Below are 26,398 nucleotides of genomic sequence, written 5' to 3'. Positions count from 1 at the left end.
ATGGCCACTCAAAAAGATGTAACACCTTCGATTCCACTGAGCAATAGTACTGTGTCTTCCAGAATTGATGAAATGGCAAATGACATTGAAAATAAACTTTGTGATGAACTCAAAACAACACAGTTTTCTTTAAAGCTTGACGAGACAACACTACGCGACAATGAAGCTTTGCTAATGGCTTATGTGCGCTATATAAATGCCAGTCGTAAAGTTATTGAGGAGTTTCTGTTTGCTAAACAATTAGAGGTTGACACTAAAGGCTCAACGGTTTATAAGGCAGTTGAACAATTCTTTAAACGGAAAGGAATTCCACTTTCGAATGTTATTGCGTGTGCAACAGATGGAGCACCATCAATGACTGGACGCCATCGTGGATTCCTGGCACATCTCAAAAGAGAAGTTCCAAACATATTTACAATCCACTGTGTCATTCACACACAGCATTTAGCTGCAAAGCATCTCAGTGACAGATTGCATAGTACCCTGCAAGCTGTTATCAGAGCAGTGAATAAGATCAAAGCCCATTCATTGAATGACCGCATATTTCGCCAGCTTTGTCATGAAAATGAAGAAGAATTTGAACGGCTCTTGCTACATACAGAAGTCCGGTGGCTTTCAAAAGGAAAATGTCTACAACGCTTTTATGACCTCTATGATTCTGTTATTGATTTCTTTAAGTTTAAATTATTGGATGAGAAAGTGAGTTCAGATTTGGAAAGCAGAAGAGCAGACGTTGCTTATTTGTCTGATATTTTCAACAAATTAAATGAGGTCAACATTAAATTGCAAGGAACCAAAATGTGTCTCATCAAAGCAAAGGGAATAATAATGGCATTTATTTGCAAATTAGATTTGTACAAAAATTGTTTACTAAGGTTAGACTTAAATCAGTTTCCTAGCTTAAAAGCCGTAAAGGAAAACCAAACCGATGATTCATGTTTGTCGGACACTGATCTAGACTGCTATTCCTCTCATCTTCAAGCATTGAAAGAAGAATTGTTGATCAGATTTAAAGATCTCAAAGAATTAAAAATACCAGAGTGGGTTGTAAATCCATTCCAGGCTGATACAAACAATGCTGATCCAAATCTAGTTGAAGAACTTGTAGACTTGCAAAATGACTTTGAAGGTAAAGTGTTGTTTCAGCAGATTGGCTATGAAGCTTTCTGGCCAAAGGAACAAGTTAAATATCCTCATCTTTGGGAAAAAATCAAATTATTATTGTTAGCATTTCCTTCATCATACCTGGTAGAGAAGGGATTCAGTTCGGTCTTGCAACTCTTAACTAAGCAGAGAAATAGATTGCAAATATGTAAAAGGGGTGATCTGAGGCTCTGTTTATCAAATATTGAACCTGATATAATTAAGTTGGCAAATTCTCACCAGGCCCAAGGTAGTCATTAAATACATTTTTCCTGCTTTATTAATGTGTATTTTTGTATATTAACCATTCTCTTATTATTTCTGTTATAATATCGCTTCTCTCAAATACAAGGCAACCGGATTGGTGATTAAGCCGGTCTTTTCACTATACTCATCATTTTTAACACAGCCCTTTCATTATGGTGGGCGGCAGACTATGGAAACCTCTGAAAAGGGGCGCTGGAGGAAAAAAGGTTAAGAACCACTGCTATAGATGGTCTGGCACTAATTTTTTCAAGTCACATTTTTCTTCAACCACAAAAACTTTTTTTGGGGGCAAAAAGTTTGAACGTTTTCGTTTAGCTTTTGCCATTGTATGAACTGCGTATCGAACACAAATAAATATGCTAGGAAACCGCTTCGAGCAGCAACTGACTGAGTTTTAGCGCAATACTCAAAATACATTCAGAGAGCAAGAACAAAATGACTAAAAAGTAGGAAAACTACATTCATAAGTAGGATAATTTTTTTTTTTTTGACTAAAAAGTCAAAATTTTGCCAAAATTTACACATTAGGTCAAAATTTGTCAAAAATACTTAAAGTCAAAATCGAATAAAAATGCACATAAATCGTCTACAAAATTACAAAAAAAATGTAGTCAGATTTTTGAAATTGTCGTTTATTTTTTTTAATTTGTTGATCAATTTTATAAAAAAAAAAATTAGTTTTTATATATATCTAACGACATTTCAACTGTATTACATCTTGATTAGAGCAATATACGGTATATGCGAGCCGACAGACCTAACCACACAGGCCTCTCTGATTTGAAAAAAAGTATTGAACAGTATTTGTTATCTTTTTTCGCTTGTGATTTGCAATTATCCCATTTCCTACTTCAATGACTAGGTTTTTGTTAATTTTCTGCTATTATTTTTACGTTGAATAACTGTTGACATCAAATAGCGTCTTGTTTTCTTTGGAATTTTTATAGTTGTTTCTCTTTTTGAAATGACAAAAATATCAACTAACAATTTTCTTGAGTTTTGCATAAACTTAAAAAAATAACAATGTATTTCAAGCCTGGTCCAAATTTTGTCAAATTAAATTATTTGTAGGTCAAAATTTGTCAAAATTAATAATACCTACATCGTTTAGGACGTAACAATGCACGACAAATGAAGGTGTGGCATGCCTGTGATCGACTGTTGCTGCTCATAAATGCTACAAAGCAAATAACTATTTTGCGGGACATGGCCCCTGTGCCCCCCTGGCTTCGCCTATGTTAGCCACAAATCCACGTTTTTTTTACCAATCTCTTAAAAAGTTGCGTGTTATTTTTTTTGTCCAGTTGTCTGATGCAAATCTTTTAAATCTGGAACAGGTCTGCTTTTATTTATGACTTTAGATTGAATGTTTATTTTTAAAACATCTCTCAGCTTAGATACTAAATTTTCCTCCATTTTATTAAATTTTATAAAAAAAATCCTTTGTACTACAAGAAGTCAATGTACAGTTGTACACGTACTATGCGGGCATTCAATCTAGAGTAGACGAAAGAAAGGTTTCATAGCTGGGACGTTACAATTGAGGCATCCCGTTTATCGAGCGATTTTACGAAAGAAAAAGGCACGAATAATGCAGTGTATGGAAATTTTGTAATCTAAAGAGAGGCACAGCTGGCACCTCTCTTCGCGTATTTCAACGATTTTAACCTCGTGAACGCTTGATATGAATAACGCAACAGAAATAGACAAACAAAATAAAGCACGCTTTAGGTATATATAGACGTAAATTTTACGGGAGTAGGAGTACAACTACAGCAATTCATACAAATTAAAACACCTAAAAACGTGCAATGTTTTGCTTCGCCAGATGTTGGCAGCCCCTGACTGCACGTTCCGATGCCATGCCAGTAATTATTACACACACCTTTAACAATATTAGCGAAACTATGCTTCTTAGCGCTAAGATATTTTTTACCGATGACCATTTTTTTTATTAATGCTTCGAGCTAAATTCAAGTTAACAAATTAACACAGTTTTTTTCGATTGTGACGTAATAAATATCTCTGTTGTAAATTACTTTGCCTAATCGGTTTTCATCACCCATGTTGTTGTTTTTTTTTATCTCAGATGGAATAAAATGTCTACACAGTAAAACCAAGCAAAAAGAAAAAAAATGAGTTTAGAAGAGTGCTGAACAGAGCAGTGAAATTTTCGACAAAAATTCGGAATCATGAAAGCGGAATCATTTTGAGGATATCTTTTTAGCACCACTGTATTTAATCGCCCATGAACACAACATCCGGCCCTACTAAAGTGAGACGAGATAAAAATTAGGGGTTACAGCTTACGGAAAAAAATTATTACAATTTGTTTACTTTGTGTCCATAGGCTAGGGCAGCGTGGACTCACAGCCCTCCATGAATGCAATTTCTGTACTCACAGCCCTCCATGAATGCAATTTTCTTAAGTATATCGAGTTAAAAAAATTTTCGCTCTTTAAGCCAATCGACAACCTTTTTGTAAAATGGTCATTATATTGTACTGTAGGTCACACCTCTCCATCTTGGAACTTATCAGGATAAGCTCACTGCATTTTTCGTATTTAAGCGCGAATTTCCTATGTGATTTCTGTGATGCCAATAGCCATATAAAGCTGTTGGGTCAATGACCCTCACAAGTCGGCAAAATTATCTTGATAAATGCAAATGAGCGATTTTTGATTGAGTGCTAAAGGCTTCACATATCCTATCTGTGTTAATTTGTCAATTTACGTTTTGTCAATTTAACCAAAATCGGCTATTTTTTCCAGCGACCGCTTTGTTGCCATATCTTTGATTGTGTTTAAACTCGATTGCAGTTGCACATTTCCCACTTACCACAAAAAAGAAGGTTCCTTGAGAATATGTGTTTCGGACTTTTTTTATTCCAAAGAAGATAAATATTTTGTGTGCGTAATAATGGAAAATTGACTGCCGTAAACTTTAAATGTAAAGTAACTTAAACAAAACAAAAAGTGATTTTAATAAACATTAAAAAGATAAAGAATGTTGTTACAGAAAAGTCAATACTAGTGTCACGTAGAGTTGTATAAAATGTCGCAAAACGGGTCTTCGGTGATCCAATGGCCATATTACCTATTTATATCCGACAAGGCCATTAGACTGAAGCCAAACTTTAGCCATTGATTGAAAAGAAGAGTAGGCCTACCGGTAATGGTGACATTATAAACACGACTAGTCACTGAAGCAAATGCCCCACAATTGCTAGTCTGTCATTCTTTCACTCCTTCTACTGCTTTAAGCTTTAGTATATAGGCCTATTGTTTTATCCTGTCAATCTTGATTTTAACAAATAGTGCACGGCCCACCCTGACAAGTACGCTTGCGTGTCCGTTGACTTAAAAGAGTGGCGACAAACTTAATGAACGAAATTAGAAGGAAACTCAATATCAATAATATTTGCAATACATGTAGACGAAACTTCGACATAAGTTTTCTGGATCTTTTCACTAGGTGCTAACCCCGGGTTGAGGACCACTATAGATTATTCGTTTGCTAACTTAAAGTTGGTTGTTCGGGCATTTTTTTGTAACATACCAATAATTGAAAAAAAATATTAATTTTGTAATAAACTTTAATATAACCCCAAATCGTAGCCCAATACCTTTAGCTTTATGCACAGCAACAAATTTCAGTATAAAAATATTAATGAAATGGGCCATAAATTCAATGTTTCCCAAATTAGAAACAGGGTTAATTAGTACACGCATTGCCGGAACGAAATTTTTTGTCCACGATTATCACATTAAAATGCCTTTTCGTAGCAGTACATTCAAAAAATATTACTAAATTTAGGGTTTTGTTAAATAAAGCCGTTATCTTATCAAGACATTTCGTCGTGATTAGTTCGTAGCGGTTTCGTTTTTATCGATCAGCAACACCGAGCAGTGAAGCTAACTTTAAAAGGTGTGTGTGTGTGTGTATACCACGAACACGATTTTTCAATTACGCTAGCCGGGCTTAGGACAGCATGCTTTTAGGGAAGATATCCTTCGATCTATATCTCAATCGATCTCAATGTATTTAGAAGTTTGTAGGTCACGATACAACAGCGAACTTAGAATTGTGAAATGTATGTAACCGAATTAAAAAAAGATTTAAAAAAAGCAACTTGGATTTAAAAATTTTAGTTTAGTTCTATCTTTAACGTAAATTAAGGGGCTTCAGTCTATGATCATGTGCTTCTGTCAAGCTAAAAATTGCAAAACAGTTGGAAAATATAAGTTTTATAACCCACACAGATTGCATAAGCTTTCTTTTATAATATCCTGAAAGTTTGAGACAGGGCGAAGAAGTAGCTGATTTGCTGATAAGTGCTTGGATTTTAAGTGGGACTGAGAAGAAAGAGCGTTAGTGCTTTAGGTTTTCAAGGTCTGCAGCGTATTTGTACACTGTTAAACATGTGTTTGCTTACTAAGAAGAGTCGCTACGAATTTAAGCATGAAGTCGACGTTTATGCCGTCTTTTAGCAAATTTATGCCTGTCACACTGTGTGTATCATTATATGTCAACCAGGAAAGCTGTTAAAATGTTACAAAATGTTAATGTTAAAAGAATAAATTTTTATTACACGATAGTTTCATTTGTCCTTTATTTCCCTCTATTTATTTGGCGACCAACATCACCGAACACTACAAATGGCATTTTAGCCTTAAATGGCACTAGTTCTAGCGTCCGAAGGATTGGAACCATAGAGACAATTTCTTATTTTGGAGGAATAGCGGCAGCTGTACCATTACAGACAAGCAACGAAATCCGAAAAAGATCAAGTTCTAAAAGAAAAAAAAGAAATAAACGATACAAAAGTTTGCTAGACAAGAAAGCTGCTAAAGAATGGTTTAAAGCTATCAAGCTTTTAAAATCACAAGACCATGAACCTTGCTTGACTGAAGTGTTGCAAAATGAGGTTTCTGGTACTCAATTTACAGTAAGTATTTCAATTTATTTTTCTACCTACCAAATACAAACTATATTTCAAGTATACTCGGTTATGAAAGGATAAGTTTAATTTAGGTTACTTTTTATATAGTATAATTAACAACAAAGTATTGATTAAAACAGACAATACGACGGCCGAAACATAGATCAAAACAAAAAAGAACTAAACGATATTTGTCGAGCTCGGATCAAGGTAACGTTATTTCCTCGTCGTTGTGTCTCACCGGCCACGGCGCTCTGACAACAACTTTGGAAAACTCGTCTTGGTTAGTGAGGCGTGACGGAATGCTTTCGGAGTTTACAGCTGAAGTGTGGGCAAAACCTGACGGCGGACAAAGAAATTCGGTTTCCATTCTTGGTAAGAATTTCTAGATACCTAGGATAGTGTCTTGTCTAACTATGTATAACTTATCATCGTCAAACGTCTCGTCCTTAACATGATCTTATGTAAATAGGAAATACTTTGGCAAATAAACTGCATATTCTGTATATTTTTAGCAACGGACTCTGTTAATAGCTTGTGAAACACATTAAAGCCACGAACTAGCCGTTCAGTAGTCTATAACAAAAGATTCAAAGCAAAGAAATGAAATTAACAATAGTTAAAGCCAGGAGTTGTCAACTTGTACGCCCAATTGCCGCTCGGCCGGGATTTTTTTTTTGGGGGGGGAGGGGAATTTGTTATTGGACAGTAAAGAACCAAAGCGAAATTGCACCTCCAAAACCTTTTGACAACCCCGCTGTGATTGCTTATTTCTATCCGGTTTGCCTATGGCTAGGCCGTTTAGCAAGAGCAAAAATATTAAACTATTGTAATGTGCAAATTTTTGTTGCCAAAAAAAATAGTCAAAAAACTACAATGCATATATTTTCGCTGTTTATCCAACCGTTTTGCACCCATCATTCTGAACTTATATAGAATGGATTTTAGTTGTAAATATGCGAATAAGTTTGTCGAAGACAACCGCAGCTGTTTATAATTTAAGGCGTGCATACAAGTCAGAATTCCCCAAGCATTTTATAATGTGCGTTTTATACGATTTAAAAAAGAACTTTACGTATTTTTAATAACATAATAAAAGTTACGTTAACATTACATGATTAAACTTAACTACACTGACCTTCATTAATTTCTTAAATCCTTTTGTCGAACCCAACATATTGCACAGTAAGCACAAAGACTGCTCAACACACCATATATAAATATTCTGATCATTTCTATAAATAACTTGAACTTGACATTTATTTACGCTCGACTATACTCAGAGTTTAGACAAATAAACAGAAACATCCCATTAAACAAAGTGAACTGTGAGTATAGTCTGATATTTATATGTGGCGATAATTACCAGGTGATATTAAGGTAGACGTTTGTTTTATTTTCGGTACTTAAAGAAATGTACATACGCTCATGTCCTCTGCGAAACAATTCAGAAACAATCCGACTTTGGACTTTGGGAATAGCAGGCAATCAAAATAAACAACAAACATGCCAAAATTTCTATTTTAAAATATTCTCAAGAAGTTTACAGTTTACGACGACGCTTTATTCCCCTTTCTGTGTCAAAATGAACACATGGGTAAGAACTCTTGACTGAATAAAATTTTAATATATTACTGTACTTTTTTTACCAAAATCGAGTGAAGTAAAGTTTATTTTCAGACACACGTTGGCGCGACGTACGATGGTTTATCACTAAACCTTCAAGTAAATGGTATAACGGTTGCGTCTAAATCTGCCGAACTTTTGAATGATCCCTGTGATAATTCAACCGCTGGACAGCAGTTCCTTGTTGTTGCTGGATGCAAAATAGATGCATCACATTGTTTCAGGTTATTCAGCGCAAGATGGAAACTGTTGAATATTTTAAATCAGCGCTGTTTATTATAGTAATATTTTATCGGCTGTACTCATTTCTGTTTCAGGGGCCTTGTGGATAATATTCGCATTGCCAACACTTCCTCAAGCATAGTCAAACTCACAGATCATATTTACTCACGGACATCGAAAAATTCGGTTTTCGCTGAGTCATTTTCTACGAGGAAACTTTCTTGGAATGTACTTTCCGAAAGTTCTATAACGCCTTTTCTGGTTGATAATAATGCACCTCGTCATCCAACCGACATGTCAGTTTAATTTCTTTTAAAGTGACGTTTGCAAAGTATAAACGTGTTTTTTTATTTTGTGTTAAACCTTTTGTACAAGGTTTCCACAAACATACATACCAACCTGTGGTAAAACCATTTGCGACAATCCAGAAATTTCCATCAATTACGCCACACAGTGGACTTTGCGTTCTCCGAAAGTAATAAAATATCAGTGGGTCAATGTGACTAACGATGATCGAACAAACCCAACGCTTTCGATGGAGGAAGCAACGAGACAGGTGTGCTTTTTTAAAAAACGTGGATTAATTTTATTATGACTAGAAATCGTTCGATACATCTGCCCCCAGTTAAGGTTACAATTTTTTGAAAATGACTAAGATATATCTTTGTGATACCTTAAGTTTTAAATTGAGCCTTACTTTTTTCTTGCATTTATATCAAAATATAACGCAGCTTATTAGGGCCTATCAGGGAAGCTAAGTTTTTAGTTGCCGTCACACCCTGCTTTGATTATATGATTTATACGTATTTATTTAAGACACCACGTTTAGCCACTTGTCATCCCAGCATGCTATGATGAAACAATATTGTTAACTCAACGCACTACTATATGTCACAATAATTTAACAAACGTGGTAGGAATGGCGCCGAAAATCAGTTTTAATTTTGCGCCGTTGCGAAAGGTTTCAGATAATTTTTGTGTCAGAAACTTTTGGGATAGATACCCTAAAGTTGTTACTCTGTTCTGACAAACCTTAAAGTGGTACAGCAAAAATTGTCGATGTTTACTTTCAGGTCGTTTGTGTATTGTAGAATAACACGCCACACTTTGCATCAAAGGCACGTAAATACAACAGGTTACCACAGGACAACTGGTCGCACGATAATATTACAATATACGTCACAATGATCAGTGACATATGGCAGATTAACGCAGCGTCTGTAATTGTAAAGTAGTTTTACAGGGATAACGAAATTTGTGACAGTTTGTTTAGTCACGAAAGAAAAAGCTTTTATAATAGATTGTATATGTTGAAACCAATACGTAGACGCAAACGGGAAAATGCAATAAATTAATATAAATACACCCAAACGGCTTGGCTCACTGGTTTCAACCGGAAGGCCAAGGCAATGTGCAGCTAGGTGTTAACTATTTAAATTAGCAACTGGATCATGAGGAAAAAATTCAAAAAGCCAAAGTTTTATACGAAAAATAGTTTTTAAAAATAGGTTAAGTTTACTAGAGCTGTTGTCCTATTTCCCATTTTTGTAATTTGTTTGTGGCTTTTTATCTCTGCCAATTTACTGAAGTTTTTACACACAACTGAGGTTACCCGAAGTGCTGTATGTCTAAATCCTGCGCGTTGCTGTTTAGAAAGTACGTGTATTTTTGGCGAGTCTTTGCCTCCTAGATTTTGTGAAACGTGAAGAATTACCACATGTAACCTATTTTAGCATGGTCTCTTGAACTCAATTTTCCAAAGATACAATATAAGTTGGGAACTGAGGTTTGTTAATGTTGCAAACTCGTCTATGAGAAGAAAAACTATTGGATGTGATCCATCTAAGATTGGCAATAAACAGTAAGTTATTGAACTTCATGTAGATGTAAAATGTTATTTTTTTTAACTTAATACTATTAAGTTAATAGTCGATTAACTTATCAGGCATGTGTTGCCCTCTTAACAGATGCAATGAAGAATGCATGCACGAACGTATGGGTCGCGACGGTGGTGATTGCGATGTAAATGGAACCTCATGTCTTAAGCATCAAATGGGTGATGGAAGATGTGATGTGGAATGTAACAAAATATATCATGATTGGGACGGAGGAGATTGCTGCAATCCTCTTAACACAGACACAGACGAAACCTGTTTCGACCCAAAATCTAATTTACGGTAATTGCTTTAAAAACGATAAAAATATCCCAAACTAAATGAATATTGTTAATTTTTTTTTCTAGGGCCTACTTAACTGTCAATGAATATAAAAAAACATTGAATATAGACAATGTAAACCATCTAAGTTTATTTTTTGCCAATTGGACAAGCCCGAACTCGATTGGTATGGCCACATTTCCATGGGATAAACACGTCTTTACAACAAAAGGTGAAGTTCAACAGATGGTTGTTTTGTGTTACAATATTAATATGATTAATCATACACATAAATATCGTTAAATAACAAACAGTCAAACATTTTTCATTTTTTTTATTTATTTTAAAACCAAAAAGATGTATCGATATTTTGTCTTTCATTATAACCACGAAACGATGTGTCCAGGAGGGACAGTTGTCCAACACAAGTTGTACGAAGGAGAAAGTGCGCTGGCGGGCATCGTGCATGAGTTGGGGCATAATCTTGGCTTGCTTCATGTGCACCATGGTTTACGAAGAAATATGGATTGCAACAGTAGCTGTGTGGAAACCCAACCTTCAATGCTTAAAGGTAGATTTACTATATATAAAAGATGGTTATAAAATCAGTGGATAGCAGGGTGAGGAGGTCAGGGCCATAAACGAAAAAGTTTGTCAATCACACAAAATAAATCTATTTTAACCGCTAAAAGAAAATCATTTACATCTTTTTAAAGTGTCCAAAGCGACATAGGAAAATCGCGTTTAAACGAACAGATTTTCCATTTTTTAACTGTAAGAATTTTTTATATAAAAATGCTTTTTGCCTGCTTCTTTTAACCCCAATCCCGTGGTCTGCAAAAATAATTTATCAAAGCTACAAACGCTCGACATATCGAGACCCTTTTAAGCAAGTTTACCAATCTAAGTAGAACTCACCCGACCCGAACTTGATAAAAAGTGGTATATACAATCCAGAAGAGGGTCACACTGAAGGGCAAAATTTGGGTTGATTAAATTTAAGATGATGTAGATATTTTTGCTTTATACGCCTTACTGTGTGTTTGCATACTCCTTTAGTTAGTAGGAAAGGTAATATGTTTTGCATGGTAAATTTAATCAAGATAACCGAAATATGAGGTGTCCATTAGGGATGAAAATTTATCTTTCCTGCTTGCTTTCCCATTATGTGTCACATCAAAATAAGTTTCATAAGTTTCCAAAACAATCGGACCACTCTAAAATTGCTCAAATCTGGAACTTTTCCTAGCACGATACTGTACATTTTTCTTTAAAAAACACAGAAACCCTAGAATTTTTATATTAAACAATGGCAATAAAGCATCGCTAATCTATTTTCCAGTTTTATGTAACTGATAATGTATTCTTAAAGCCCCTAAAGCCCTGCTCTACCCCTTTATTAGAGCTGTCATATAATTTATCACATATATACAATGAAATATATTTTGACAAATTATTTATTATGAAAGCAAAGCATTTTAATTAACAGTGGATAAAGAAGGAATATAGCAAAAGTATACAAATGTCACAGTTCAATAAATGTAATAAGGGAACTGCAATGAATAGCTTTCTTCATTTTTTAGTCAAAGTTTTTTTTAGAAAATTTGGTTATGATTGTCTGTGATCTTCTACAGCCTACAGCAAGCTTGCATGTTGCTGAAGGTTGTCCGTTAATATAACAGCATATTCAGTGTTAAATTTTTTCTCATTTGCCAGTCCCTTTCGAATCCCATTTCGTGGTGCGGCAAGCATGCTAACCAACTTTAAATGCGTTATGGACAATATCGAAAATTGTGAATGTAGGGGGATTACGCCTCGCCTTAACAATTAACGAGACTGTTTTGTACTTTCAAGCTATATTGGCATAGAGATATGCTTTCGTTAATTGTAACTGTATCAATCAAAAAGCATTATTGCAAGAAAATATTATTTATTTTATAATAGGTGATTTATGTATGGATACAAACCCAACTCCAATAAACACGATGTGTAGTGATCCAATTTCTTCAGAGCAAGGTCGCTGTTGGCCGACGCAGTTTAATCATACACCTTTTTTTAATTACATGAGTTATGCAGGTTGGTTGCCAATTATGTCTATTCATTGCTGTGAAAAACAACAAAATTGACTTAAAACCTTAATTTAATTTTAGACGGTTCGTGCCAAACCAACTTCACGCAGCAACAAATGGCAAGAATGCATTGCTATATAGATCTTGTGTACTCTAATTGGCGAGTAGACGAGAAAACGCCAGTTATTCCACTCCCACCGAAAATTGTCAAAGCATCGGTAACTCAAAGGTTAGCACCAACTATAGAAATCATACTTGAACGACTCAGAATATGTTTCTTCGTTTTGCTGCGATATTGACTTCTCATGAAACGTTTTTTTTGTAAAGTAAAAGCAAAATGCAAAAAATATATACAGGTCAATTACACTCGCGTGGACTGAGCCAATCGGAATCCAGTTTTGGTCGAGTGACGGGTGTGATGCAAGATGCGGTGAAGACAACACATTCCACCAATATGCTCAACACGCTACATCACCAGGTGTTACGCAGTTTTACTTTATACGTAAATTAAAATACACTTTGGTCTTATAAACGCTTTAACTTTGACTGAACCATGTTAAAATACGATTATTGCGATGTAAAATTAACAACGTTGTAAGACGCGCCAAACTTTAAAATACAGTAGATTTTAGGAAAGAGAAAGTCCCTATATTTTTCACCTACTTTACTCTACTAGTATACATTGCAAAAAACAACCTGTTATTTTTCCATTGTTTGTGACTTATTACTTTCTAGTGTTTGTTCTACCGTTTCAAGGAAATATTTCAACCGTACACATAAACTCATACATTTATAAAAAAAAGTTAAATTTCCGTTAAACTAATATGCTTGTAAATTAAAAAGTTTGCCAATTTAAACCACGCACGTGTTTGTTCGACAACTGCAGGTATTTTAAATTAAATTTCTTTATAAAACGCGGTATAACATAACTTTGCGAAGTCTCCTCTGAATTTTATTATGTCATGCCCCCTTCCCCCTGACAAAAATCCTTGATCCGCCCCTGTCACCGATCCCATTTTCATGTATACGATTCCTGTTTAATATTATAAAAGTTCTATCATGCGTTTTATCGCTTACACCAACGACTGGGCAATATTTGAGAAAGCGCTTTTCCGTTTACTTCAAGTTTCCAAGCAACCTTCATCCGCCGACCAGGCCACAGGTGCTCCAGACCAGAAACCGTGCACTATGAAAGGAATCAATTTTTGGATGCCCTCTGGCGGAATGCACAATTGCGATAGAAGGTGACCTTACCTTTTTCAGTGATTTACATTACTTTTGATTTTAAAAAATCAAATGAGCACAACTTGTTGCACAATAGTCTAGTGCAGGGTGGTCCAAACCTAAGCCCGCGAGCCACGTCTGGCCCGCGACATCACTTTACGTGACCCGCGAGCACTGTTGAAATATTGCAATGCGTAACTTTAAGGGTTTTATCCGCAGTTCCAACCGGGTTACGCGGCACTCTAGGGTGCCGAGTCCATTTTTTTTCTTAATTGGTACCTAAGCTTCTTGATACAATTTGTAGTGTACGACGATAAAAGTGCCAAAAATAAGTTTTTTTAACCTTGTTAAAGGGCTGTTACAATCTCGTTTATTGTGTAACGTTACAATTAACCACTCAGCAAAAATACGAAAGTCGCAGTACGTCCTATATGGAACTTTTCAAAATGGCTGTTTTGCGGAATACTAAGTTATATTTACGTTTTGTTTTCCGTCTTTTTAATATGAACATAACATAAAAAGTACGACCCTATATAAATGACAATTATTGCAACTTGAAAGTAAATAAACAATAAAATATATCGCAGTTCTGAAAGGATTGTTTTTATAGATTTTCACTGTGAACAAAGAATAACGCCCTGACTCTTTTCAGGAAAATTGATCTCGTTAAAAAACATTCCACGAACGCAATTTTTTCGCGCTCCGAGCGCACCATTTTGCCAGTCTCGTAATCACTCGATTTAATTTGCACACAACTTCGACGAGGGTAGCACGTTTATGGAGCTTATATGTCTTTCGACGTTACTTTTTGATTTGACGAAAATCATTGATCCGCTCCTGTCACGCATGTAGCACTTTATGTGTGGCACGCAAATGCAAGAAATATTGTGGGCCCGCGATGATGTGAACCTTGGACCACCCTGGTCTAGTGCACTGATTCTTAACCTTTTATGGCTAACGGCACCTCTCAAAATAATAAATAGATTTTCGGCACAGTATTTTACTCTATTTTCACTATAATTGAAACTTTAACAGCACAGTCAACGTAAAACTTGTAGGAAAATGTCATTTGATATAATGGTCTCTATTCGTACACAAATAGTTGTATTAAGAAGCCTACCAATTGAGAAAAAATTAGATTCGGCACCCTTGAGATTAGGAATGGCACACCAGGGTGCCGCGCCCCGGTTGAGAACGACTGGTCTAGTGAATTTTAAAATTTAAGTAGGGAAGTCGGACAATATCATATCGGATCCGATACTCGATGTCAAGTGATAGTATCGGAATTCGCTCGTTACTAGGGTGATATCGATGCTGACCCAAAACTCAATCAATATGTCTATGAAATGTAAATTCTGTGAAACTATTACAATAAAAATCCCATAAATAAGGTTCCTAATAAAAAAGAACGTTTTTACCGAATACCTTAAAAATCATTACTAGCAATGTACTCTTGGAAACCAGCGTTTTTGCATGAGTGTACAAAAAAAGATTTTGGTTCGTATAACTATAAAACGTTAAAAATTATTTTTGAAAAATATCATTCAAAGCAAAATTTGTGACAACGGATAAAAATATAAGTAAATTAGCTTAACATCTTAGCAAAGAGTTATAAAGTTACCATAACAGCCACATAGAGAATAGGTACATCTCTTTTCAACGGGCTCCGTGGTAGATTGTCCAAATACGGAAACCGTATCGGTAGAAAAATGAAATGTTGTAATACAAGCTGATAGTAGATGTAAAAGTTGGTTAACACTATAGTCGCGTTTTACGCCTGATGGTGAACGCCAGCGTCAGTCTATTCACGCATAACACGCGTAGTGAACTACGATTTTTCTTGTACTCAACCGAAAGCGTCAAATTTATTTTAAACTTTCCGCGACGAAAAACGTTTTTTGCGCTTTAACTCCCGAGGTTTTCCGTTAGCGCACAACGCATCTGGTGTGAACCAACCATAACTGTTGTCGCGTGATTAGTTTGTTAGCTACTCACAGTCCCACACCTTGTGAATTGACTCTAAAACCATAAAAAAGGTGTTTTGAGAAGTGGTATTCTTTGCTCTCACTTGAATCTGATTAACACATTTTTAAATCCCCGTAAGTTCCAGGAAGTTTTGCTCAACAGATGCTACGTCAAATTCACATTCGAAGTTATTACCGTTCCCACTTTAATTCGCTTATGGATACCATACGGAGGAGAAAATGTCGGTATAAGAGACATAGAGTTGCAGCATCCAAATGGCAACGTGACTTCACTTGGTTGTCATGCGGCTCAATGCAACGAGCCGCTGATCGTACGAACAAACACCAATCTAGAGGTAAACTTATGTTTTTTTAAGCGAGTGCATCCATAAAAATGTCCCGTGTTTTAGGTATTTATCCCAGGGCCTATTTAGTCAACCAATATTCGATATAAATTGCATTAACTTTTCCTTCTTTACTATTTATGTTATATTCATAGTAAAAGACGGAAAGCATATTGTACGCCAAGTCTTTGGGCTAAAAAGTTTTTTAAAACGGTTTAGAACATGTTAGAAGTTAAAATAGGATTCACGCGAAGTGCGACAAATTGCGTTTACAGGCTAATGTGCGGATTTAAAAGTTCGAAGTGTGAAGCTGGTAATTAAGTTAGAGATTGGGATTTATTCCAACTTTGGAATCATTGCGACTTTGATGTTATTGCAGCCTAAGTCTTATTGCTGGAGTACATAAAGTGCTGCAGTACGGTAAAGTGTTTTTCATACTTATAATTAATCAAATTCCATACTCATTTAAAATCAAGTTTTTAGAAAAAAAATCACATACAACCATTTATAAAGGGGCATCTTGGTTTAGGTTAAACTGGTTAGCAACAGGTATAACAGTAATAACGCACGCATGATCAGTAGATAATGACCTGTTTTGATAGCCTCGAATATCAAAAAAAGGTTTCTTTAAACTACTGGACTTTAATCTAAAACTCTATTGGAAACAAATCGAAGCCCTTTTTACTGGAAGCATTCCTCAATTGAAACACAGGAATAAACTATGTACAGTTGTAAGGTGTACCATTGTCCTGCGAATGTGGTGTTGCGCAATATTGGCTTGCAAACAACCTCTGTAAACCATAGATCGACAAGCATAAGCAAGCAGTCGTCCGCTCTGACTAAACAAAAGAATAAATTACTAATCAAATATTTTTATGACATCACCTATAGACTCGATTATCCGCTTTACCAGGACTTAATTAATATAAATGGAGAGTACCCACAGTATGATGCACTGTCATATAAATTTCAATCAAACAACAGAGATTTGAATAATATACAATTAAAGTCTCCCACTAGAAGGTGACTCAGATAGCGCACAACGTCATGACTCATGATCTGCTTGCACCTAAACGTTAAACGTATTTATTTATTAGCACAACTCAACCAAAACTGTTTACAAATAAGTACGCCAAGAGCTATGACGTATATTGTAACGACATGTCTGAATACTAACCTAAAAACATTTTGGAAGCGGTTGCGAAAGTATGATATGGATGTGAAAGTATGATATCCTCAGTATTAGTAGTCCAAGGTTATATGCCAAAATATTTCAATAATGTAATGCTAACTCTATTAATTTAATATTAATTTTCATTAATTGTTCGCTATAGGTTGTTTATAGGTCCACGTATCATATATCTGTGTATTTCCTTTAGGTATCAAGTATTCGAGTGTTTGTACGAAACGCTTACACTGCAATAGACGCAATTGAGATGGTTTCTGAACCTGACCATGCTTTGTGTTCTCTTTGCAGGTATGCTTTGCTTCATTAGCCTTATGACTTTATTTTGCCATGCCTAAACATTTTCCAGGTTTCCTTCATATAAACTTATACGAAAGCCTTCGTGGAATGCCACTTCAGAAAAACCTAAAGTTACAGAAAACCTTCATTTTGTTGATACGTATGTTAACAAGTCATATTTTTTTAATTTCTGCACGACCAACTTCTAATTAAAAATTACGAAAGGCTACTTTTTACTACATTAGGGACCTTGAAGATGGAGTGGTTTACAAATACAAAGTGCAGGCGGTGTTCAGGAACACCAGTGGACCAATAACGCCCCACGTTGAGTACATGCTTGGTCAGGCATTTTGTGGGGACGGCCAAGTCGATGTAAGTTTTTGTTTATCAATTAAGTAAAACTCAGTATTTCAAAATATAATTTATGTAGTTAAAAGGTTATGTGTAGTGTAACAAAGCAGCAAAACTCTAGCAAAGTAACACATATTTTACTCGAAAACAAGGTAGTGTATAACGAAGTGAACTGTCAAAAGTTGATACTTGGCACACCTCAGCTTACTCTTTGTAGGACATATTTGAATTGTATTAGCACCCGGCGAGGGTTTGTTGGTTGTTAAAGTATACAGGCTCTCGAATCGAGTACCTAGATTAGCGGTCCTTAAAGTGGGCTCCGTGAAGCAGTTTCATTTGTTATGCAAATTAAAAGTTTTTGCCCACACCCAACCCAAAATAGGTAAATGGAATGAAGCAAAACAAGTGAACCCATTTTCGTAGTTGGCTTCGTAGTTTTAATTATGTTTTTTATTGTTCTATCGCGGTCTGCTTTTCACTAAAATATTGCAGGTGGCCCGCCACTTCGCGACCCTCGGGTTGGTCGTTTGCCTTTTCTCTTGGGGTCGCGAAGACGACAATCAAAAATACAAATCACTATTGCTAGAATGCGAATTAATTAGCATAAAAAAATAACTTGTAATGATAGTGAATGTTCAAACAGTGAGCAGCCAGGAAGAAAGTTACGTGATAGAATATTATTTTAACAATGTAGGCTTACTATTGAGGTCCCGGTATCAACAATAGGTAGCCTACGGCAGTGCTTGTCAACCTTTTTTGGAACAGTACACACTTAAGTTTACTAAAGAACTTTAAATGAAAACTTAAACCTATAATTCAAGTTGCGATAATTTATATTGCACGATGTTTATCTTCAGACTCATTAAAGACAGAAATCATAAGCTAAACAAGTGCTCACTGTATACTGCAAACAAATATTAACCGTTGAGACAAGAACCATATTTATTACATCACAATAACGATTATTACATCACATTAACGATTATACGAAAGTTTAGTCAAATAGTGTTATCGAATAAAAATCAAGCAGTGATTCCCTAACTGTGTGCCGCGGCACACTAGCGTCCGTATAGTTTAACCAAACTTACAACAATCGGTCGAGAAATGTGATCGTTTTACCAATTTATATGTGACTCTAATTTACTTTGGTCAATGTATCATTTATTCATACACTAAAATTAAGCGGTCGAGTTTCGAAAACTGGTAAAGGGGTCGCGAGAACAAAAAGGTTGGGAACAACTGCTCCACATAATGCCATGTGCAGATTTAGGAATTTCCTCAAATGCGTTAAGTAGCGAAACTATAGCGCTCTATCGTAAAACATGCTGGCCTGGTACAAAATGCGGTACGGGGTCTTTTCAACTTTAGGCCAATTCTTCAAGGTTACGCCAAATCGTAATTGTCAAGTAATATTATGTATTATTGGCGTTAACTTTGGTATTTTTTTTGCGTATTAGTGCTTCATAACAGACTACGTTTGCATAACAAAGAACTAAAACACAACGATAGTTTTTTTTATATTTTGGATTCGTTCTTCTAGATTCGAAACCTATTATTCTATAATACATTCGGAATGTACTTTAAATAACCCTAATGTTCACTACTTTAAGGGCGAGATCCGTTGGAGGTCGTTAGCGTTACAGGCCGCTTTATTAAAACTACTCGAAAACAATTTGGGACCGAGAATACGTATTCCACCGCGAAACGCAAAAAACAATTAACATGCAAAAAAATCATATTTACCGAGCGTTTACCGCTTTTTTACTGAACGTGTAAATCATATGTATTCAATCTGTAAACTTTTAGATCGCATGTTTGTGCTTCGCTAACACCTTACCCTAGGTCGAAGCCACAATACAAAGCATGAAAGCTATACTTTTTTATGGACCCATTATTCCAAACTAAATTATAAACTGTTTGGAAACAAATAATTTTAAAAAACTGTGTTTTTTTCTGTTTGGCGAGTTTGAACATAAATATTAAATCGAAAATTTTCCAGTGTAAATCAGAAGTTTGTGACGATGGCAATTCTAATGATCTTGACGGTTGTGACTCCACCTGTCGCCTGGAGAAAGGTTTTCGCTGTGTAGGTTAGTCAAATTCTTTATAATTCTGGAATCTGAAGTCTCTACATAGCATGGCGATAAACACAGCGTCACTCTTCAAAAGGCTAACAATTGTTCAAATATGCTTTAGAAAGCAGGGGCTACCAATTTCTCATACGGGGTCGAATAACTAGTGTAATGCCTGACGGTCGCTGGCCGGATAGCTCTACAAATTGACGAGTAGGGTCAGGATAAAAAAATATGTAGAACTTTGTTCACTTTTTATACTAAATAAAGGAGGCCTAATATTTATTGTTAAAAACGTTAGTAAGTTTATGAACTTGATTTTTCCCACGGATTTGTAAACACAGCGGGCCGGATTCAGCCCGCGGGCCGTAGTTTGGTGACCCCTGTTTACATGAAAATAACAATAAACAACTATGTGTATATTTGTGATACCAAATTTGTTTGGTTTTGGTTAAGGTTTTGAACTACTCTTTTTACGTTAGGGAGTCCAAGCCAATGTTTTATCGACACATCTTTGGTAAATCGTGCGACGGTCAATACTGCCTGTCCAGTTATTGGTATGGTTGGGTATATCGATCAGTGGGCTTGCGACGTCCAGTATTATTATTCCACAAGACAAGAAGAGGAAATTGATCAAGCTCTTCCGTTAGACAATTCATGTACAGTCCCCAACGCAACAATTTGCGGTAAGCCGAACAGCATGCTGCAACAATCGGAAGATTACTGTGATGTCGTAACAGATTTGACAAAATCTTGGCAGTCATGTTATGCTGGTCGACCCACTGAGCTTTCGGTAAATCTTACTAAGTTAATATAAAGTTGTGATGTGATTCACTTTCATATATCTTTGTTTAAGGTTACGTTTCAGAATAAAGCGATTCCATCAACTATCAATATTTACATAATTGGATCAAGCGTACGTTTATTTGGTAATCACATTTATATCAACTTAAAAAACAATATTCAGATATCTAATAATAACGTTTTTATTGTGCAGGTATACAATTAGTTCTTTTAGGTAGAGATGGGTTGGAGCACAGTGTGCAAACAACCACAACACTGCTGCCGTGGTGCACAGGAAATGTATTACAGATGAAAACAAAAGAGAGCGAATCATTAATAATTGGACCTGTCAGAAAAGTTATATTCAAAAATATGTAAGACGATTCGGTAATTTATGTATTTGTTTTTATTAGATTTTTACCAGTCGAAGCTATAAACTTACCACCTGTACATTGTACACACAGCAGATTTAACTAAAGTCGATGAAAAAATCGTGTTTATTTAACTATTTAGCGTAGGACCTAAAAAAATAGGGTGTTTATAACTTCGTATTTCTGAATGCACATATTTTTTTTTTCATTTTTTTAGCATTAAAGACCTTAGTATTAAATTTAGAATACCATCGTAAACTTCAAAATTTAATACCATTTCCCTTTTTGCAGACAACATGACACGGTTATAGATGCCATTTCGATGCGCTCCGCCGCTCAGCCCAATGTTTCTATCAAATTAGATGTATTTAAAGGTTATTATTCTACCAAGCCTACATACCCGGTTTTTAAATAGCTAAAAGTATAACATTTATGCAATTAAAAATATCCATATTCTTTAACCAAAAACAAAGGTCAAAATGAAGCAATGTTTAATTACAGCTCGTAAAAAAACAAAAATATTTCTGCAACCTACAACTTGGCTATGCTTCAATTTAAAAATATCATGTAGGCAAGATTGAACACTCCGTGCTGAGTATGTGATTTATGTAAGAGTTAATCATTTAGGCCATATTAGAAGTTGTTGCCTGGGACACGTGTGTAATATATTATCGCCAATTGAACCTTATTCCTGACAACGTTTTTTTGTGCGAATACTGTTGTTAAACATTACGGCATTGCTCTTCAACCTGTTTTCGTTGTAATGATCAGTTGTTTGGTGAAGTTATTGTGTTAGTCGTATACCGGCCATGAAAAATTAGAATTCAAAAGTGTAGAAACGTTACAATCAATTTTATTGTTGTAGAAAACAAACCTGTGGCAGGGATTTGCACCAATATATCAATTGCCGAAATTTCGCATAATCTTCCTTTATCATTTTGACTTCATAATGTCTTTTATCAGTTAGTTTGCTAAACAAAGTCATATTTTAACATTATTAGCATTTACTCATACCTTTTATGCAGATGTGGAAATTTCGGACTTGTCAGATGTAACTTTATCTACAAACTTCCATATTCAAAATACTGCGCGTCCTCAGGACACAAACAGCAGCTGCCTTGCACCTGTGATACCACATGCGAAAATAAATTGTGTTGGCGGCAATGTCGTACAATCAATATATAACAATTTCAGTTCTTGTAAAGTGTCATGCTTTCCAGCTGGTCCTCCATCTTCCAACAACTACGTCACACAGAGGGTATGCTAACAAGTTAATCTTAATAAACGCTGTCATATATATCTTTGCTTGTTTGTTAACGGTATTTACAAGAAAGAATGGGAGTAAATATTCCTAATTTGAGTCCCTTATAACGTAACTGTGGTATAAGGTGCTCAAGTTGAATTTAACTATGGAGTGTTACGTTAACTCGTGTAAACATATGGTTTAAATTGTGCAATATTCCGATAATATAACCAATAATGCTACATAGAAGAGGTAGAGTAGCAGGGAAAACATTTTTTGTTGATTTTTAATTATTTCAGATTCACTGTTTGTCTGGTACATGGACACCTGAGTTTATCTGTCGCCAAAAGAGATGCTTGCCCCCTCTTGTACATCAGTTTCAAGGGGCCGAATCGATTAAATGTTTGCAAGGTCTCGACTACGGAGACCTTTGTGATCTAACTTGTACTACAAAAGAAATAACCCAGGTAGTTGGTTTAGTACCTTATTTGAAATACATCCTTCGTCGAAGAATTCCTATAATTGTTTTTTGTGCAAAACGCACTCCAACAATAGAGGATAAGAGTGGTATACACTGACATGGTATTATAATAATGGAAAAGTGTCATATGTTTTAGTTTTAAAATAACTGAAAGTCAATAAATCGGTTTGGGTTTTCCAATTAAACATTTACTTTATATGCAATCAACACATAACGTCGAAATGGTGTTAATAAAGTTCAGGCTAGACCCCAGGGGTGTATCCACCATATTTGTTTGGGTGGATAACAATTTTCATATATTTTATTTATGCAAGACATACCCATGCATTAATAACAAACAAAAGTTTGTTTCAATTTATCTTTTTGCCACTACACGTCGTTATTACCTTGTATAAACGCAAGAAAGGTTTGTTAAGATGTCCTTTATAATGCGCCTGGATGTTTTAATTAGCGTTAAAACACCTATCCTAATTAATTGTATACGAGCATATTGCCAATCTGCATTTTTTGCGAACAAAGTTTAGCTAAAGGCGATTTAGGTCTCGGAATCAATTTTTTTCCAGAATATTTTCGGCGTTTCTGTAAAACGTATACCCTTTTACCTTCCACGTGTTTTGTGACCTTCGAGAGTTTTAATTAGGGCAAAATCATTTAAGACCATTTAGATAAAATATCTATAAGTGCTGTTAGGATAAGCATTACAGAAACCAATGAGTCGAACCGTTTGACTTTTTTGGTTCAGCTTCGGTTCGGGTTTAAGGATATTTGGAGAATCCGACTCGTATTTAATTTAATTTAGTCACGTAATAAAAAACAAGCAGCTCTAATATCTGAAAAAAAAACGTTTAATTTAATAATTGTTTTTTATAAAATTTGAAATATAGCATAACTTGACTCTGTTGTGACGTTTTATGCGGGAGTGAACCGCTGTTTTGAAAGGTTCGGGTTCAATATTCGGTTTAGTTCCGATTTCGGCTCCTTAAATCTTACAAAAAACGGTTCAGGTTCGGTTACGGTTCTGGAAAATTGGCCCAGAACCGGTTCATAAATTTCCGGTTCAGGTTCGCTTCGACTCCCGGGGTAAAACTTGATTTCGACTCAAAAATATAGCTCTCATATCGACTGACCTATTAATTCATAATTTTTTCAAACGAAAATATGGCACGCAAGTAGTGGATAATATTGTAATATTTTTATAACTTGTTTCGATTTTGTAATTATTCGTTTTTAATTTTATATCCTCCCTGGGTCGTCCGGTTTTAGGGTTTACTTAATGAAATTAGTTTATTTTTCTCTTTTAATAGATAAAGATATGAACTATGCCGATTTTCTATAAGCAATTTTGAATGTAGTAGCCCGTAAAGCAGGCAGTGTTTGCCAATCTTTTCGCGGAGACCCAAATGCTAAGCGTAAATATATTAGCGAGGTACTATGAGCCATGGCACGGTTTCCTTCGCAAATGTCTGCATTAAAAGTATCCTCAGAACTAATTTTCATAAATCTGACTATACAAAATTTTATTGCAGCGACCCAGCCAATGCAAAAGTCGACCCGATTTTGACGATATTATCCGGGGACTTATTTTTGAAATTTAGCACTAATTTAGTTATAAAAATTTGTTCTAAAAATAAACTAAAAAAATAAAATACAATATTCCTGTATTTTCAATTTAAGATGTCACCTAAGTGCCTTGAATGCTGGTGCTCCAACCAAGTCATATACTAAACAGTTTTAAATAGAACGTGTAAAATATATTTACTCATTACCTTATCGGTGATATAGTTTCGTCTTACAAACTCACAAGCATTCGCAGCTGTTGGCAAGTGAGTTACGTTTTATCTTGTACATGTTCAGTTACTAACAAACACTTTCTTGCAAAATATTTCAACTATCTTAAGTCAAATAGCCTTATTGACACTGGAAAGTTATGAGAAACGTTAGTTACATGAATTTCAAAAACCCGAATAAAACTGAAAGTTGAATGGTTCTTTTATAGCAGGGGTGGACAAGCTTTTAGCTGTGGCGGCCGCATTGACAGTTTTATTTTTTCTCACGGCCGCCAGTAGAATATTTTGTAGAGATGACTTAAGGGAGTTGAGTCAGAACGTGACGTCATAAATCAATTAATTCGAAAAAGATATTGTTTTTTAACGAACTCGTGCGAAAAAGTGCAATTGAAATAAAGTCTAATCGAGCGAAGCGCGAAAAAAATGCGTTTATTGGATTGAAATTGTTAAAACTTTTAATTTGAACGAAATGGGTTTATAGGCACATTATGTTAATCGCATATTGTTAAAAAACGGCATTTGTTGTTAAAAGTAACGGCATTGTCATAATTTAACCGAAATTTAACTTAGATTCTGTTAGTAACGCGTATATTACAGCATGTAAAACAATATATTACATGCTGTAATATACATAGCGCCATTTGATATGAACAGACTTACTCGAAATGGACTAAAACACAGTAAAGACAGAACGAACGTCCTGCTAATTAACACTTCTATTTTCCTTAACATGTACACGGACGCAAAAGTAGTAGTCAACGGCCGCAGGTTGTGCACTCCTGCATTATAGTGTTGCAACCTGACTTAAATGTTTTTAGATTGTCTGTTCCTCAAATGGAGAGTGGGCGACAGTGGGCAACTCTTGTCATGTGACCTGTAGTCGTCCTCATGCCAACAACGCTGTTTTGTCGTCACGCTGCGCCAACATCGCGGTCTTCAATCCACATCAATCATGCAGGCTTAGGTGCCGGCATGGATATCAAGTGCCACAGGATCATCTTACAGTTCGGAGGTCTTTTCGAATTAGTTGTGGCGATGATGGCCAATGGGTCGGACCTGAATGCCGCCCGATCGTATGCCCCGCTATTCCGGATGTTTTTAAGAGTCACTATAACTGCACTGACGGTCACCATGCCGGAAGTGAATGTTTCTTAACGTGCAGTGGACCAATCAGAAATGAGGTAAAGTGCGACACATTTTTGGCACAGACAAAATATGATGTAGGGTAGCTAAATGTAATATTTAACGGGATTACGAAAATGTTATAATGAAAATGACAATAATTTCGAAATAAACTCAAATGAATATTACGGTATAGTTTAAGTAATTTGTATTGCTGTGTTGTATATTTTGTTATTGACGCGGAACATGTTAACTGGGCAAGCGAGTCACGGGTTCACCACTCCTAAATTAGGGCGTGTTGTTCTTGTTTGATTTGGTTTTATTATATCCCTAAATAGATGGAGCATGTTGTAAGGTGTACCAACATTGGAAAATGGAAAGGATCGTTTTTATCTTGTACTTTCACTGAAGTCCGCTGTGACATACCTGACCTTATTCTTAATGGTGTGACACTGCAGTGCAATGGTTTCACTTATGGTAATATGCAACTGACATTAACAAACCCATTGGCCACATTAAAATGATGTAACTTCAGACTAATCTTAATTTAATAAATCACCAATTCATTTAATCCAATTCAGGTGAAACTTGCAACGTATTTTGTTCGTCCCTCGAGCATGACCTTGTTATGAATGGATACTCCGAATCAAATACATTTCCAAAGCAAATTGGTTACGGAAATGTAGACAACCAACTTGTAATTTACTGCACAAAATCTGGCAGGAAAGTTGTTTTAGCTTATTTACAAGATTGAAATCTATAATTT

The 26,398-nt window shown here is 35.5% G+C and overlaps 2 protein-coding genes across 2 annotated transcripts; both read left to right on the top strand.

The window, feature by feature from the left end:
• On the top strand, nucleotides 1-1,404 carry LOC146132984 (protein FAM200C-like). Its single transcript, XM_083397617.1, has one exon. The coding sequence runs from the start codon at nucleotides 1-3 to the stop codon at nucleotides 1,402-1,404; it is 1,404 nt and encodes a 467-aa protein (XP_083253743.1).
• Nucleotides 1,405-5,950: 4,546 nt separating this feature from the next.
• Nucleotides 5,951-26,386, top strand: LOC146132983 (pappalysin-2-like). Its single transcript, XM_083397616.1, has 28 exons — nucleotides 5,951-6,358; nucleotides 6,493-6,727; nucleotides 7,765-7,949; nucleotides 8,033-8,202; nucleotides 8,296-8,496; nucleotides 8,576-8,756; nucleotides 9,934-10,061; nucleotides 10,168-10,377; nucleotides 10,443-10,588; nucleotides 10,763-10,927; nucleotides 12,301-12,432; nucleotides 12,507-12,654; nucleotides 12,782-12,903; nucleotides 13,552-13,669; nucleotides 15,777-15,969; nucleotides 17,337-17,434; nucleotides 17,493-17,582; nucleotides 17,668-17,794; nucleotides 19,773-19,863; nucleotides 20,328-20,638; nucleotides 20,702-20,774; nucleotides 20,843-21,002; nucleotides 21,291-21,373; nucleotides 22,025-22,257; nucleotides 22,542-22,709; nucleotides 25,329-25,691; nucleotides 25,971-26,109; nucleotides 26,214-26,386. The coding sequence occupies exons 1-28, from the start codon at nucleotides 5,960-5,962 to the stop codon at nucleotides 26,384-26,386; spliced, it is 4,842 nt and encodes a 1,613-aa protein (XP_083253742.1). The 5' UTR covers nucleotides 5,951-5,959.
• Nucleotides 26,387-26,398: the final 12 nt, after the last annotated feature.

Source organism: Ascidiella aspersa, chromosome 9, assembly GCF_963924565.1.
Source record: "Ascidiella aspersa chromosome 9, kaAscAspe10.2, whole genome shotgun sequence".
Taxonomy (NCBI): Eukaryota; Metazoa; Chordata; class Ascidiacea; order Phlebobranchia; family Ascidiidae; genus Ascidiella; species Ascidiella aspersa.
This window is presented reverse-complemented; position numbering and strand designations above follow the sequence as displayed.